Source organism: Protobothrops mucrosquamatus, unplaced genomic scaffold, assembly GCF_001527695.2.
Source record: "Protobothrops mucrosquamatus isolate PMUCROS unplaced genomic scaffold, P.Mucros_1.0 scaffold205, whole genome shotgun sequence".
Lineage (NCBI taxonomy): Eukaryota > Metazoa > Chordata > Lepidosauria > Squamata > Viperidae > Protobothrops > Protobothrops mucrosquamatus.
In genome coordinates this window covers 645,409-663,036 of record NW_015386560.1, presented here as the reverse complement: position 1 = coordinate 663,036, position 17,628 = coordinate 645,409, and the positions used below count along the sequence as shown (strand labels likewise).

General features: G+C 39.4%; 2 protein-coding genes across 3 annotated transcripts; both read right to left on the bottom strand.

The window, feature by feature from the left end:
• Positions 1 to 456: 456 nt before the first annotated feature.
• Positions 457 to 4,232, bottom strand: CUNH19orf53 (chromosome unknown C19orf53 homolog). The gene is made up of 3 exons (XM_015813951.1): positions 4,081 to 4,232; positions 2,571 to 2,626; positions 457 to 1,786 (listed from the first exon to the last, which is right to left on the bottom strand). Exons 1-3 carry the CDS (start codon positions 4,169 to 4,171, stop codon positions 1,646 to 1,648), a joined length of 288 nt encoding a protein of 95 aa, XP_015669437.1. The 5' UTR covers positions 4,172 to 4,232; the 3' UTR covers positions 457 to 1,645.
• Positions 4,233 to 6,379: 2,147 nt separating this feature from the next.
• Positions 6,380 to 16,708, bottom strand: CCDC130 (coiled-coil domain containing 130). Of its 2 annotated transcripts, XM_015813949.1 has the most exons (11): positions 16,643 to 16,708; positions 16,207 to 16,271; positions 15,209 to 15,245; positions 14,688 to 14,741; positions 12,966 to 13,048; positions 12,713 to 12,768; positions 10,206 to 10,266; positions 9,484 to 9,626; positions 9,233 to 9,405; positions 8,095 to 8,233; positions 6,380 to 7,057 (listed from the first exon to the last, which is right to left on the bottom strand). In XM_015813949.1, the coding sequence occupies exons 3-11, from the start codon at positions 15,209 to 15,211 to the stop codon at positions 6,669 to 6,671; spliced, it is 1,101 nt and encodes a 366-aa protein (XP_015669435.1). In that variant the 5' UTR covers positions 15,212 to 15,245; positions 16,207 to 16,271; positions 16,643 to 16,708; the 3' UTR covers positions 6,380 to 6,668. The 2 variants fall into 2 exon arrangements, with proteins under 2 accessions (XP_015669435.1, XP_015669436.1); XM_015813950.2 differs by lacking the exon at positions 16,643 to 16,708 and having other exon boundaries at positions 16,207 to 16,615.
• Positions 16,709 to 17,628: the final 920 nt, after the last annotated feature.

Sequence of the window (17,628 nt, the reverse complement as noted above, 5' to 3'; positions counted from 1 at the left end):
TAAACACCTGGGAATTTTTGATCTTTTAGACTCAATCACCTTGAATGTAGCTAAATTTTGTTATACTACTAAAATATTAGGCAGACTTTATATCCTACCACCAATTTTAATATTTTATCGTATTCTGTTTTTACTTTATTGTTAATGTGTTTTTGTTGCATAATGTGTGTTTATTTTGGTCAGTGACCACAATAAAAATATTCTATTCTACTCACTTTAGGAGATTTGTACATTCTTTCAGTAATCTTTTAATTTGGTATGCATGTAATCAAAGAACAGAATAACTGACAGAATAGCTTAAATATATTTACCTAATTAAGAATGTACTTCCTATATTATTTTTTAATGCAGTACAAAGGCAAAGTTTAGTTATAAGCAAACATTTTCAGCAATTAAACTTCTTTAAAAAGGAGGAGGGTGGATTGCTGATTAGAAAAAAAACACCATAGTTCCAAATTATTCTCTAGAGTTCTTTAATGTGTGGTAAAATACATTGAAAGATTCACAGCTTGCACTCTTGAACTAATTTGCATAACTGCAGGCAGGGGACAAAGAATGACAAGTGTCTAATGACATCATCATATCAAAATCACAATTTGTTACTTGCCTCAGACAATGTGACACAAGTACAAAATGTGGGCAACTGCAGGATGATGCCAGTGCACACATGTCATCATTTTGGCCTCATTGTGGTTTATTATAGCTATCTATGCAATTTGTGGGGGCAGGAGGGTTCAACTACAATAAGTAGATGAGGGATGAGATAATTAGGACAAGAATCAGCAAGCAGAAAAGCATCACGAGTATATTATAGTGATCAGAAGGCAACAGGTGAAAGCAGAGAGAAGAGAGCTGACAATAAGCCAAACTACTTTCCAGAAGGAATCACATTCCCACAATTGAGAATAAGCTCAAGATTGCCATTTCTGCCCCTATGTTCAAAACTGAGCAGAGAAATGTGAATCCATGTCTGATGTAAACACATTAAATTTTGTGGTTCCATAAAAGCCCATATGTCAATTCTAAATACCTGTAAGACAATCTGAATAAACCTAAACCTCCATTTTGCAGAATTTAGATCACAAGGTTAGACCTGAGGTTTTTCTCCAGCTGGGAAATGTAATCTAGTGGCTTTTCTTTGGAATGAACTCATTCTTCCTAGTGCCACACTACCTGGGGCCAATTAGAAACATGCTGCCCTAGCCCTATACTAAAGCAGACTTTCAGCAGATAATCATCAGGCAAGAACTTAGGAGTTATTATGCTCCCCCCACTGGATATTCATACGAGATCCTCCTTTCTGGTCTAACACAATTAAGCCAGTTGCAAATCTGGCCCAGGTCATACTAGAAAGACAAAATAACTTTCACTGAAATCATAAACCCAAAAACAAATGAAGAGAAACTTGAAATTAGAGTAAGTCAAGTTTGAAAGTAATCTAATACCTATTGTATTAGCCCACAATCCAGTATCAGACAAGGAACTAGCCAGGTGGATTCTTATGTAGAAGAAAACTCTTTGTCTCTGCCAACTGAAACACGTAGCACACTAGATGATCACCCCACAAAATCACAGATAACATGGACACAGTCAAACTGAAATGTATTGCAGGCCACAATCCCCAATTTCAGTCCATGAAACATTGTTATGACTTGCTAGAGTGACCTGGATCTTTCTCTGTTTTCATTTTGGGGGCCTTTAACAAACTAAGTTTCTTGGGTAACTTAGCACTGGCCTTCATTACCACCTCATGCTCAATCTTCTTATGAATGGTAACCTCCAGATTCTGCAGAGAGAGGAAGAGAGAAAGGCTCAATTTATAGAATGATAGTTAGGCAACTCATGACAATTAAGCAATAATTGCTTAATCCTGTAAATGTTCAAATGTCTTGCTAGATTTATGTCAAAAATTTAAGACAAGGAAAGCACCAGGTTATATTCCCTGGGAAGGAAGATTTGTAGACGATGTACTTGAGTGGACTAACCCTTCACACATCATCAAATCCAGCTCTGCCATTAGGCAAAGTGAGAGAGTTCTTCATACAGCTGATCTTGAATATTACACAATAGCAATATCTTAGTATTTGCTGGAGTTGTGAAGGCCAGACAAAAGATGCCATTTGGCTTCCAGTACCTATATATTAAGAGGCTAGACTGCACCTACCAGGAGCACCAGCATATGTTTTTAACATCTATGCAAGTTACTATGGGAGTAGATACTCCTTTTCAGTAGCCATATAGGGTCTTAAAATCTACACCAGCATTTTTAATTGTACTGACAAACAAAAAGACAGTTAATGAAGTTCTATAATTTAGACAAAACATCTTCATAGTCAGTTGTCTAATTAAAAATTCTGCAGCCAAATTTTGTATGCACATGTTTTGAACCCTCTTCCAGGGCTACACTTGTGCAGTAGTTATCAGACCATAGATAAATGGCTAAATTATTCAAGTTCAGAAAAGGATACAATTATGAATTATGCCACATCCATAGACTTGTACTAAAAACAAACTGTGCCATCGAAAGCAATTATTGGTGGGCAATGGGCTGAGAATGAGAGACAGCACACCTTTTTCACTTTCTGTTGCTGGATCACACGAGTTTTCTTGGGTGCAATTACACGACCTGTGAGAGGAACCATATAATTAAATATATATTTTGTTCTTGCATCAATCTCTCATGAAAAAACTACACTAGATTAATTTCTATTACATTTGTTAGATTTCCCCAACAGGGTGCCTTCCAGGTATGGAAGAGTTATTTCCCATATTTTGCAGCCTGCATGATAGCAGTCCGTGAAGGAATCCAACCACATCTGGAAAGCACCAGATTGGGGGAGTGGCTGTTGTTTAGAGTACAATCTGTCCAACACATGTTCTTATTGCCACTCTGAAAAAGTTCTTTAGCACACTGTGTGCTACTCAACCACTGTTGCTGTTCAAAGTATTTTTAAAAAACCAAATGAATAATTGGAAGAGTGTTTGCAAAGGTTGTGTTTAGAAATCTTCCATAATAGCCCTAAGGATCACGCAAACTTGTACTAAACAAAGCTGGTGTCAATAAAGGACAACATTTGAAATAAGGGGTCCTCGGTGCTCTCTGGGCTTGGCTATTTTCTTGCAGACATTTTATTACCCAAACTAGGTAGCATCATCAGTGCTAGTGATGTTAGACTATCACTGATAATGTTACCTAGTTTGGGTAATGAAACCAAGCTCCAAGAGCACCAAGGAACCCTCAAAGCTGGTTTCAAAAATAAAGTAACTGCTAGTGTTGAGTAAGCAGGCTACTTCTCTGCTTCAGCTCTGTAACACTTTGTTTTTTGTGTTACCCTTAAACAGCTTCAAGCACTGTTTTAGAGCAACTTCTAAGGTAGATGAGGCTCAGAGACAGCAAGTGGACCAAAGACATTCAGGGAGCTTCATAACTGCAGGGATCTGAACCCAGTCCTACCTAAGAATATGAAGCCTGTAGGGTATGTGGATCATCCACAACCTGCCTCAATAAGATGCATCATCTTTGATGCACTAAAGCAGTCTTTCTCAAACTGGGCAACTTTAAGAAGCATGGACCAACTTCCAGAATTCCCCAGCTAGGCATTCTGGGAGTTGGAAGTCCACACCTCTTAAAGTTGCCCAATTTTGAGAAACACTGTCTTGTTTTTGTCACAAGTTTCACTCCCCAGAAGCACTTAAACGGAAGTCTCAAGGAAGTAAAGAGACTTTCTGAAGATCAGCATAGGTAGCTTATAGCTGCAACGAGCTTTCAGGCACTCCCTAAATACTGAGACGACCCCAATGACGACTAGGGTTGTAACTGACCGCTATTCGTCAATCGATTAGGACCATGATGGTAACACTGCTAACACAAGTTTATTACCACCACTTATCCTACTTATCCACTTATCCTACTTATCCACGCCTTATCCTACCTAGATTTTGCTTAACCAGAGCTTATAAGAAGCCCGCTCTTCCTACGAACCAAAAGAAAGATGGGTGACTCTCAGCTTGCTTCCTCTTTGTGGACGAAGCAAGGCTAGCCCTACTAGTTCAGCCCCCGCCGCCTTTTCCCAGCTATACCTCCCTTGCGAGGTCCGCGGGTAGCGGCCGGCGCCTTCTTCCCCGCAGCGGCCGTCTTGCGCGCCTTGAATTTCTGCTTGCCCTGAGCCATCGATCCCGGCGAGCTCTCAGCTTTCGGCCCGACTCGTCCGCCGCTCCCAGCCGGAACTGCCCTGGCGCTGCTGGGATAGAAAGCGCCGCCGCCAAAGAGCTTAGCAGTTTAGGCGCAGCCACGAAGTTGGGAGCTAAAGCGACACTGCTTGCATTGATGCATGCAAAAGCATTCGCTTTTTAACTGAAGACTTGGAAGGAATCGATGCCGACGGCAACAGAAGCAGCCGTTAGTAGGCCACAACTATCAACCATTTGTTCGTGGCTAACCCACAGGGGTTATAGGAGGACAACAGTTCGATTGTGGGAGACGTGATTTGCTTCTTTTCCCAAAAGTGTTGCGTTATACCTCGTGGCTAAATAACCACGTTACTACACTTGTTATTTTAATTTCCTTGGCCTTGTCAGTTCGCCCGGAGAATCGGCAGGTTTGGTTTTTTTGCATGAATTGAGTTTCATTTCTGGGCAGCCTTTGTTTTCTAGCTGGAAAGCTTTGTCACAGCACCATTGGATTTAAGCCCTTTGGCAAGGATGAAATAATACAGCGTCAACACGAATTAGCATTGCTATTTGTGAAAGTTCTTGTTTTCGGGTCTGACATGATTAATTCCATGTCTGTACTAGCTTATTCTAATCCAGCAATAGCAAGTGCCTCAGTTCTCTCATCCTCTTAGAGATAGCTCTTACCTGCAGTGCAGAACTGTTTGCTGATCAAGAAGAAAAAAAAATATTCATCCCTCAAGGCAAGCAGACAAAATCAGATTTATATCACTTCTATAAAATAATCAAGTGGTTTATAATTAAAGCAGAATGCTACTGAGAATGCAGGTGTAACATTTCCAATGTTCAAAGTTTAATGAAAAGGTCACTTTCCCCCCTTGACTTTATGAGAATTCAGACTGATTGGACAGAGGATGCACCAGCAGTTCCAATAAAAAAAATGCTATTGGTATATCCTATAATTTTAAGTATGTTTTTCCAGCGAACGAGGCTTCTTTGCTCAACTTAAGATCACTTGAAGATGCTAGTGTGATGATCCTGATTAATGATTCCTATGCCCATAACAGGCATGTGACAGAATTGTTTGACATATGTTTTTCTTTGTTCTGTCACAGAACATCTGCCAAGATCCAGTTATCAGACTTAGGCAATACCTTATCTGATTGACTATTAAACCATAAACCATCCTTGTCAGAATTGCAGTGTTAGTTATGTTCAGTACTGTATTTGGCTCTTGTGAAGCTTGAATAGGAACATCAGAATTGCTCTTTCAGATCAGGAGTCTGGCAGGCCTTTTCTGACTTAACACATTTTCCTGAATTGCAGTTCATTTCATCAGATGCAACTTACTGACAGGCTCTCCTACTATCTCTTTCAGATCTAAATTGCTGTAATCCCTGACTGAATTGAAAATGTCCTTAGATGAACTGTAAGTGCTTATTTACAATCAATTTCTTCAAAAACTTGGGGGAGGCTGGCCCTTATAGATCCACAAGTGTGTTTTTTTTATTTGCTTAGAGTTTAGCAGGATGCTTTCTTTGGATTTGATTGAAAAATATGAATAGTTTTTATAATAAAAATATTTTATGATAAAAATGTAAATCAAATAACTATTTATTCTTAGAAAGCTGCTATAACTTCAGAATGTTTTTTACTTGTTTCCAAATAGCAGTCAATCTGGATCAGTGAGGTGGTATCTGTACTATACGGGAAGTTTTTAACCATGGTTCATAAACAATATCTCAACTGAAGTCAACACCTGGTTGGTTTGCTGGGCTGAACAGCTAAACAGGGTCTAGCTTGATTAGTACTTGAATGGGAATTTTCTGACATATCTCAGACATGCCAGAAGGGGAACACTTCCATATTCCTGCTGGAAAAAACACATGTTCATTTAAGTTACTAGTACAACTCAGCTGCAGAAGGTTGTTCTTTACAAATATGATTATGCTAAAACCAAATAAGCTTGCTTTGTGAACCCAATTAGGTCTCTTCCAGCTCTATTCCGATTCATTCAATTAAACAATCATGTGAAATTTTTAATATGGTAAATATCAATATAACCCGAACAAAAACTGGGAGCAAAGAAGTTTAAGAAACACTAAGCTAGGCGATCCTTCGTTTTATCTTTCTTTCCCCCTTCCTGGCACACACAGTTCCTATAATTAATAGCATATAACTGCTATATTCTGGGCATAACTAAAAAAGAAAGGCTAAGGAGATAGCAGTTTATTTTATGATACTTGGGACAAAACAGTGGGCTTATGTTTAAATAATTGGGGAACAAGTGCAGATGACATAAGAAAAGACAGCAAAATGTGTGCACTCTTCTCTCTCTTTTTCACACACACTCACAGACACATAGACATTTCTATTCACGTATTCCAACTGCTTCATGTACCATCTGCAAAGAGTACTTTTGTTTGTTTGGAGGGGAAAAAAGACACTGATTTGCACACCATTTCCGGCCATATTTTCTCTCTACCCATAAACTCAGTTCAAAGTTCAGCTTCTGAACCAGATGCAGAGTCTGAATAATCTGCAACCAGAGAAGCAGCAAAACTAGAGGAAGGGCTTCCCTCAGCCTTTTGGGAGCCTCCTGAAGGCCTAGTGGAAGAGTCAAGGAGCATTTCACTTGCTCCACTGTCCTGCCTGTTAACTTGTGCTGGGGCATCAGAGATATTGCTCTCCCCTTCACTGGAAACTTGCTTGGTATCCTTGGATTTCCGACACACAACACCCAGGCTGTTTAGAGGTGCAAGGGACTTGCTAGATGGAGATTTCCCAACAAATGCCAACTTTTTCAGGATGTCATTGGTTTTAGGACTTGAGAACCATGGGCGATCCACAATCTCATTGCGTTTTTGTTTCTGTTTGTCTTCATAGGCTGAAAAGGAAGAAGTAAGCATGCTACAATGACAGAAAATAGGACTAACCAGAGTTCTAGTTATGAAACTCAGCTCACTCTATTAGTAACATATTTCTGTATTCGGGCTATAGGGTGACCAGTTTTCCATCTCTATAGGAAAAGTCCTAAAAATAATCACTGCATGGAGGAAGATGACAGAAATTCAGCAATTACTAAAAAATGTACATTCATGGCAGCAAAGGTGTGGAATCAATTTACTACCAAAATATACAGTATATTTCAGTGGTGGCGAACCTATGGCATGCGTGTCAGAGGCGGCACTCAGAGCCCTCTCTGTGGGCACGCGTGCCATGCCCCCAGGATGGCAACCGTCCCTCTTCAACCAGCTGCCCACTAACTTGCTGAGGTCCCACGTGGCCGGATGCATCCCAGCACAGCTGGTTTCCCTCCCCCCGGTCCCATCCCTCCTGCCCTCGCATGCTCTCCTTTTCCCGGGCATGACCCACTGCATCGCCTCCTCAGCTGTTGGCTCACCGTCCAGCTCAGAGGCAGCTTCTCTGAACTGATGGCGGTGGGCTGCGGAGCCCCAGAGTGCGCCAGTCGAGGGGCTGGCAGGCTGTGGCTGCTGACGGACACTGTCGGCCCCCATGCGCTCGTTGACCTCTGTGTGCGGGGGCTGACAGTGTTAGGCAGCAGTGTGGTCACATCAAGGTAACATCAAGGTGACCACGCCCACCTAGTGAGCCACGCCCACCTGGCACCTGGCGATAAATAAGTGGGTTTTGGGTTGCAGTTTGGGCATTCAGTCTCTAAAAGGTTCGCCATCACTGGTATATTTTGTTAAAATTAGTATTTATTTTACCCTTATATAATAAAGGAGATTAAGAAGCACTGTTTGGGAAGTGGGAGCCGCAATCCAAACCCACCTCTTAAAAACAACTCCTTCTATAGTGCAGCCAACAAAATGTGACACTTTACCAAGGACGCACTCTTGTATGAGGAAGTCCCATCCTTGAGCCCCATATCCTTCCCCCTGCAAAGACCCCTTTACGTACAGTCAAGGCTCTGGTACTTGAGGAGCGCTGCCAGATGCCGATCTTCTTCAGCTTCCTGCACAAGTGGGATGCTTAGGTTTGCTCTTGCCTGCAAAGCAAGGTCTTTTTTCTCTTCTTCTTGCAGAACTTTCTTCTCTTCCTATGAGAAGGGAAAGGGGAAAGAAGCAGCAGGACACATGAGGCACACCCAGCATGGCCATGAAGCTGGAGCAAGGAAAAATAAAACATCGGACAAAGAGAAAACAGGTTTGAAAAATATAATACAGGAGAAAAAGTGACACCTTTTTAAATACTAGCTATCCCAAAGAAGCTTAAGAAAATTAAAATAACAAGTCCAGAACTTTAATCCAAGATTTTCCTTTTCAGGCTTTTGCTTGGTTATCTGTAGTTATTACATTATGACTTCCTATATAAAAGTTGGTTGTTATATAAATGGCTTATGTAATAGAATATAATAATATAGCATAAAATCCTGCTACCTTGAATTTAAAAATATACAAATGAAGAAAAAAATAGAAAATAAAAATGTGGAGTTTTTTTTTTTAAAGGCTTTTAAAAAGAGAAACAGGATAGACACAGTGAGGGAAAAATTATTTGATCCCCTGCTGATTTTGTACGTTTGCCCACGTACGTTTGCTCAGTCTATAATTTTAATGATAGGTTTATTTTAACAGTGAGAGACAGAATAACAACAACAAAATCCAGAAAAACGCATTTCAAAAATATTTTGTCCCTCACTGTAAAATAGAAGAATGGGAGGAGAGCAAATATGTATACAGAAACAATTCTTTTTTAAAAAAATGAGATATACAATCATAATGGGAAATGACAATGTCAAACAGTTTATCATATTTTTTTAAAAGAAAAATGTATTATAACTTGAAATGCAATTGCAGTTCTTTTATTCTGTTCTCATTTGCTGAACTTTAGAAACATCATTCTAGGAATATTCAAAGTAATCCTTCTCCCTTCCTCTATTGCAGACATGTCAAACTCACGACGTCACGTGACGTCATGCAACATATCGGGCCGGTTTTGCCACTGCCGGCAATGGGGTGGGTGCGGCTTCCGGATGACGCGTCCGGCCCGCGGGCTGGCAGTTTGACACCCCTGCCTATTGCAACTTCCCATCATTTACCCTGAATTTCCGACGAAGAAGGCTGTTGATCGCAAAATCATCCTTCCAGGCACTTTGAGCCTCCTGAATATTCTGGAGGGTAGGGAGAGCTCGCTGAAGCTTGCTTTGATCCTGTGTGCCGTGCTCCAATCGATACATAGCATCTGTCTCCAGCTTCTGCTTCTCCTCGTGGGCTAAGAATCAGACACACACACATCAAGCCAGGCCCAGCTGAAGGAATGCTCAAGGATGCTACTGGTCCCAAAACTCACCTGTGGCCACTACTTGTTCACTAGCTTCAGCATCCCAGCGCTCTTCCTTGCGCCGGGCACCACTGACAATGACATAGTCACAACTGGCAGGATCGGTCTGCATCTCAATGTAGTTGGGGCAAAGGTGGCACTTCATACGGAACCTATAAAGCCAAATGCAATGCAGCAAGGAAGGGTAGAAGGACACCAGATCTGAGACTATGAACGCCAGAAACCCCAAAAGCCACCCTCCTGACTTCACGCCAAATATCTTTCTTTTCTCATGCAAGCCCAATGACCCAAGAAGGTCTGTCTTTGTTCTGGATTACTGACCACTCGAGCTAAAAGAATTCAGCAGCCAGAATTCAACTTTTTAAGAAATTGTGGGTTTAGGAATGGCCTAAAAGTACACTCCAGCAGTACCATGTGACATTTTGGTTACTAGATGGAGACTGAGCAAACTGGCTCTGGGATGCAGCTTTGCACTTCTTGTATGTTTAATAGATGTGGATTTATGTATCACAAAGCAAATCATGCAGAGTGGCATAAATTGGCTAGGTCATAAGAATTTGCCCTTTCTTGGATTATCATTGGGAAAGTTAAGTGAGAAATCCTAGAACAGAATAATATAGCCTGATCAGCAGTCTTTTCCATCTGCTGGACTGATCCTTTCCTACTGCCCACTAGGGCACTATCCATGAACTGATCAAAGACAATAGTCTCTTCTGTCTTCAAGCACCCACCTGAAAATAGGAGTGGTGTAATAATTACCGACCTTCTTCTTCTCCGCATTATAGCGAACACCTGCAGAAACAAGGTGAAGAAAGGACATTTCACCTTTGTACAAGATATTGTACAATGCCACAAACTCATCTTAGAAACCTGCAGTTACTCACAAATCATCATTGGATGGGTTTTAAACCACCATATCCACTCTTTAGAACATTCCATCATAACAGGCCTTTAGGACCTCTATCTTATACCTAAGAACAAGTCCAGTTTCCTTAAATTTGGAAACATGCTGATAGGTCAATCTAACCCCCAAGATCCTGAGCTAGCAAGCCTCATTCCATGTGGTCCAGAGGATATAGGAAGAACATGTTTGGCCAGAACAAGTTTCACGGAGGCTAAGTCCATCAACTGAGAACTGAGTTCAGATCTCCAAACCCTTGAATTCTATTCTTTCTGTTCTAACATTTTACATTTAGTGTCATGATTATTACTGCTTTCTTATTACATAAGCTGGAATGCTACCCAATTCACTCTACGTTAATAGCCGAACTTGGGGTTTTTTTAAATTTCTTTCTGAAGTAATTGAAAAGGGATATGCATTTATTTGAATAATATCAGTCAAATCTATCAGCCGAAATGCTGATAAAAAGAGAGGCTTTAGTGAGTATAAAGTATTTTCATCAATTTTGGTAAACAGGTTAAAAAGTTTTTAGGAAAGTTTATCCAAGAAGATCAATGTGGATTTTACCTAAAAGGCAGTAAAAAGATAATGTGGGAACTGTGTTGGATGTAACAGAATATATACAACAGAATGATGAAAAACAAGCAGCATTAATTTTTTTAGATGCTTTTGACAATTCGAATTGGTCCTTCTTGTTTAAAGTCCTGGAAGAATTAGACTATGGTAAGAATATTCTTCATGGAATTAAATCGATATGTACAGTACATCCCCCAAAAGCCTGAATTATAGTTAATGGTGATTTGACTAAACCATGTGATATTCAGAAAGGGACAAGATAAGATCTGTGCCTTTTGTTGTTTACTTTGGTTTTTCAAGTTTTAAATAGAGACATTAGACAAGATGAGGGATTAATAGGCCTAAAAATTAAAAAACGAGTTTTTAAAATTGAGAGCTTTTACTGACAATTTGGTTTTGATTTTACAGGCTCCTGTGAAAGGGATCAAATCTTTGATGGAAAAATGGAAAGATTTTGATGTGGTAGCAGGTTTTAATATTAATAACCAGAAAACAAAGATATTTGTTAAAAATATGACACTACAAGATCAAGATGTTTCGATGAAAAAAATCTGGTTTTAAAATTGAGAAAAAAGTTAAATATTTGGGGGTTAGTTTCACTAATATGAATTGTATGTTGTTTTAAAGTAATTATGTTAAGATATGGAACAAAATTAAAGAGATAAACTGAGATGGGAAAATTACAATTGTCATTGTTGGAAAGCTTTTCTGTTAAACTGAAAGTTTTACCTAGAATATTTTTCTTTTTATTTCAGATGATATCTATATTGATAACTGACGTACCATTTAAGCAATGGAGAAAAAAGGTATTTCCAAATTTATTTGGCAAGGCAAGAAACCAAGAATTAAATATAAATTCCTGCAGGATGCTAAAGAAAGAGAGAGCCTAGGATTATCATATTTGAAATTGTATGTTAAGCTTGTTGTTTAGTTTGGATGAAAGAGTAGGTGACTTTAAGAAGTAAGAGGTTATTGGAATTGGAAGGGTATGATTTAATATTTGGATGATAAAACTTTGTGGTATGGCAAAGTTAAGGTTAATGTAGATTTTAAAAGTCTTTTTATTCAACATCCATATTGAGAATTTGGAATAGATATGAGGCAAAACTGTCTCATAAAATCTCTTTTTAGAAGCCTTAGAAGGTAAATTAAACAAAAATGGTTAACTTATGCTAACTTGTTGGTTTTTTTTTTTATAAAGGAGAGTTTAACTTAAAAATGAAAAAACTTGGGAGCTGGAAACATTTCACATACTATTGGTTTCCTTACACTCAGTTAATTGAAAGATTTAAGTTGGATAAAAAGAATAATGAATTTGAAAAGGGTAAAACTGAATTTGATGTAGAGCTCCGTACAAATGATAATTATATTATTGCTAGGATATATAAACACTTACTGAAAATGGAAACAGAAGACAAACAAATTAAAGACTGCATGATAAAATGGGTAAAAAAATTCAAATAGAGTTGGCTAATGGAAGAGTATATGGAAGAAAGGGTTGAAATTTACAGTGAATTATAATCTTAAGAAAATTTTTATAAAATTATAGATTGCTGGTACATGACACTGGATAAAATATCAAAAATCTATAAGGGAATTTCAAATATTTGTTGGAAAACTAATCAAACAGTGATATGTGTGTGTGTGTATCGCTTTACATTAACTAAATGGTGGTCACACGGGCAATAGTTTTTTCTCCTGCATGTAACTCCCAATCACTACTTATATGCTAGACTGTTTGAGGGATATATCAACACTTACCCATCCCAATGTGATTCTGGCAGCCATCACACCAGATATTATAGGGCATCTCAAATCTGGGAAAGAAGTGACATGTTTATGCATGTTGCAGAAACAGCCAAAACTTTATTTAGTGGGAGAACAAGCCCTATCAGAATAGAAAGGGAACAGCTTCCAATGTTCCCTTGCTATGGCTAGGATGTAGTCAGCATTTCTTGACTCCAGCAACCCAAGAATTCCTGCTCTAAGTACAGATGTGGTTAGGTGGCCTTACCTGATGATGAGGATGCCCTGGGAGAGTTTACGAGCTCTTTCCCGAAGTGGATGGCTGTTGCGATATTTGTTAAGGGAGCCATGCTACAAGAGAGATAAGGTCGGTGTTAAGTTTCTTGTACACAGATGTTATATTCATGAATCTTTCCACCTATATCTGGTAACAATTAACAAGTCACAGTTTGTTGGCCGTGGTATGAGAACAAAAAAATTTTTTTTTGCTTAACTTCCAACTGGAAACCAACCACATACAGTACTTGGATTATTGTTCCTAAATTTCCCAAAGTTTTTTTTTTCCTGGTTTGTACTCAAATACTTGAACTGGCTGCCAATTTGGGAGATCTGCATAATTTGATAATTCCACTTTATCTTCCTACAACACTGACGGCTTGGCTACAAAATTTAAGAGAACTCTTTGGAAATACAGTGTCTCTACTGCTTTGAGATTTTTTTTTATGCAAAGAAGGATCTAAATGTTTTAAACAAATAAATACTGCTCCCTTCCTAATTTCTTAGCAGGAGCTTTTGAGATAACTCCAGAAGGTCTATATGGCTCTACACATATTAGCAGAGACTGCAGACCAATCAAAAGATTTGGCCAAAGGTTCTGACAGATCTGTATAATACACATTTGTAAAATTTTCCTTCAGCCTTTGTTTGTATCTGAAACAAATGAAAAAAAAATCATTGTTTTTTCTGATTAACAAGAAGAGACTAGTGTTGCAATTCCAGATACTTCTGAAGGTTACTGAAGACTTGAACTATTTCAGCCAAACATTTGGTCAGAAAATGCTGCTGCGACTTCTTTAATCTTCTTGGTGGATGACCTGTGTTAGGAACCTAATGGGGAGAATGCAGCCCTCCTTGTTCCCTTGGACTTCTCAGCTGCTTTCGATAAAATTGATTATGGAACCTTTTTGGACTACTGGCAAGACTGGACTTTGCGGCACTATTCTGCAATACATTTGGGTTTTCCTGTCCAGTTCAGTCCAGTACTCTACAGAGAATTAATGTTTGACACCAGGAGAATACTAAAAGAAATCATCTAGAACTGGAATTGGTGCCATGAATTTGAGGTAATACCACATAGCTTGTTTGCCCGAGATTCCCACATATTAGTACTAATTTAGGAAAAAAGGCACCGCTATGAGAGGGGAGGTGCTTGGGACTATTAAAGAAATCAGATAGAGAATATCCATTTATCCTGAAATTAAAACCTCTTTAATTACTTGCACTTTGGCTATTAAGGGACAGATCAGAAGCTGAAACAGATCAGCTGTCACTGGCAAGAAGACATCATATTCTTCCCACTTCCTTGTTGACTGTAAAAGCAAACAAGGGAACTATAAGAAATAGTAGTTGTTCTTCCAAAGAGAAATACAATAGCCTCTGAATCATCGTACACACAAAACCAATTGTGTGTACGATGATTCAAAAAGCCTGAAATTCCTTTTCCAGTTACATGGATATTTCAATTATACAATTATACATAAAAGCAGACTCCATAAAGTTTAACCCTTATATTTAATTCTATTTTATCTTATTGAGATGTTCTGACACCATTCAAATACTGACCTTGTATTTTAACTTGTAAGTAAACCATCCAATAGAAAGTTATCCTTCGTAAGCCCTACTTGTTTAAATTTTTTGTTATGACCCAATATCCCAAACTGCTCCCCCCCCAAATCTTGAACTATTCTAACATTCCAGATGGGCCTCTTACCTTGGCTGGATCAAAATCAGGTGGGTAATACTTGTTGACTCCTTTCCTTTCCCCCTGTAAGAAATCAAAGACAAAGCTATGTTGTTTGATAGCAAATTGAGCAATTTGAAGGGCACAAACATTCTCCAGACTGAGGTAGGTTAACTTATATAAATGGTATCACCACATTCAGTCCCCAAACTACCACCAAATAGGAAGTAGCCCTTTAATAACTATTTCTCATTATTTCATTTATAGTCATTTCATTTATAGACCACAGACTTCTAGGGACTCTTGCAAATTAGCTCATATTTGGCATCACAGAGCACCATGAGAGCTACCAATGGGTTTGTAGCAAAGTCAAATTTCCACAGAGGTCCTTATTGTGAAATAAGATTTCTATGTGGGATTGGATAAATGCTAAAGTGTAAGCTGTAACTACATATGTCGCAAAAGCAGTTGAATCTATCCTCATTAGGTTCAAGAATGATGGAAGAGAAATTGCAGTTGTGGATTTGATACAAAATCCTGCATCAACTTACCATGGTGATAGTGATTTAGTCAGGTAAGAGTGATAGTCTAGGTGAAAAACAAGAGAAAGTTATTTATAGGATTCCCTTGAAATAAAAAAAAAACATGTAAAGCATAGTCTCAGCAAACAACTTGCTTTTGATGCCACAATTCCAATATAGAATATGTAATGAATACATAATACCATGCCTCTGAGCATTGTGAAAAATCCTTTAGTATTGCTTAGCAACATTCTATGCAACAATGAAGTTTAAAAAAAAATTCTGGTAGGGGTATCACAAAAACGTAATTCTGGATCTGAATTAATTCATCTCATTTACAGCCATGATTTTATTTTGTTCTTATTTATTAAATTTGTTTGCTGCCCATCTCACCAAGATGCCTCTAAAATGCTAAAAGCTGGGAATTAAGTTGACTCTCCTTCCCTGTTGTTGGCTTCCAATATTTAAATTATACTGTTTCTGAATATAACTTTCCAAACTATCCATTAAGCAATCATAGGTTAAAAAAACCCCTCAAACCTCCAAGAACAATTCTCCATGACCCTGAACAGAACTACCTTTCAAAGCTTACATCCTTTATGAAGCCTTAGGTTTTATATGTCATCCTACCTCAAAATTAAGCATATGACTTCAGTGTATATGTTTACAATACCCATATAACACTCTAGCATACATTTCATCAGGACTAGTGTGCCATAAGGCCACTTCATATGCACGACCTTTGTTACACAAGCAAATAATAGAAATTAATGTCCAACATAATTTGTAAGCACCAGGTTGTGAAGGTTGTTCCAACTCCTTCACAATTTCCAAAATGTGGTCACTCATTATAGATGTACCCATTAGGATAATACTAGGATTTTATTAGGAAAGGGTTTATAAACAATTTCACAATCAACAAGTTTGGCTGGCGGCTCAAATGCAGCCCCCCTACCCCTTTAACTGACATGTTGAAACACATTGTGTTGTTGTGAATCCTGCCGTATGGAATATTCATCACCACTTACTTCAGGCACTTCAGAAAGGTTGGAATACAACTCCCAACATCTCCAGTTGGTTGGTAATCGGGGTACTGTAATACAAAGGACGAGGGACATCACTTTGGGAAAAGCTCCTATCTACAGTACACGCCCACGAAGCATTTCCCACAAGCAAAGCACTCCCCTCCTTCAACAGTCATCAGAAGGACAGGAAATGAGCAGGAAATGCCCCCAAATGTGGGGTCTACACGCCCAACAATAAGGTGCCTACTGTCCAGGGAAGGATCCTTATTCTGTCCGTCCCGAAAGAATGGGTCGATGGAGGGGGGGAGGTGCTAAGGCCTGGTCAAGAATGGAGAGGAACTTGTCTGGTTTCTAGCCGAATATGCCCTCACCGGGATAAGGAGGGCAATCCTAAAGGGAAACGGCTGGGTGGGGGTGAAGGGGGCACTGCTCCACTAACCTCCCTGTCCCTTCGCTTGCTCTTCTTGGCTCCACCTCTTTCGGATTGCATCATCAAATCGCGACAGAACAGCTTTGACTCCCGATCCAGCTGCCGGCGCCGGATCCAGTTTCTGTGTGGCTTCTCCTCGCGAGAGTAGGTCGCTTATGCCGGCAAGCGGACAGACGCTTGGTCTGAGGGGAGGTAGTTCTTTGAATCCTTTGGGCCAGGGGTCCTCAACCTTGGCAACTTTAAGACTTGTGGACTTCAACTCCCAGCATTCCTCAGCCAGCAAAGTCCACAAGTCTTAAAGTTGCCAAGGTTGAGGACCCCTGCTTTGGGCAACAAGAAGGCGGCGACGGGTTCGAAGAGGCTGCCTGGGATTATGGGAATTGTAGTCAAATAGCCCGGGAGGAGGAGGAGGAGTTGGGGAAGGCGTACCTTTTGGAAGTACCATAGAGCAATTCGGAACGTTGCTGGCTTCGAATCCGAAACGTTCCTCTAATTGAGGAACTTTTATTAGACAGATACCTATATTTATAGCTTTAATGTCCAATTATATTGATAGCTATCCTCCGGCATGCATTTCGTTAGGAAATAAGCCCCTATTGAAGGCGGGTTGTTGTGGGTTTCTTTGGTGCTTTGGAGTTCTGACTACTGCCTGGACTAACAGAAAATTAGTTTTCTTGGCAAGATTTCAGAAGAGGCTTGCCATTGCCTTCTTCCCAGAGCTGAAAGAAAGTGACTGGTCACTCAACTGGAGTGTACCTAGAACTCGTAGTCTCCCATGTGTCTGGTCTGGTAACTTAGCCACACCAAACCAGCTCTCCGATTTGAGTTTAGGGGGTCTTTATTCCGACTCAGATTGTCTAAATTCCTAGGCTGCATCAGGCAAGTGGGTTTAGTATATTTTTTTTTAAAAAAAATGGGTATGATAAAATTTATTGAACATATTTTTAAAAAACTGTTCAGATAAAGATTACAAACAACTAGCCTAATTTTGTTTC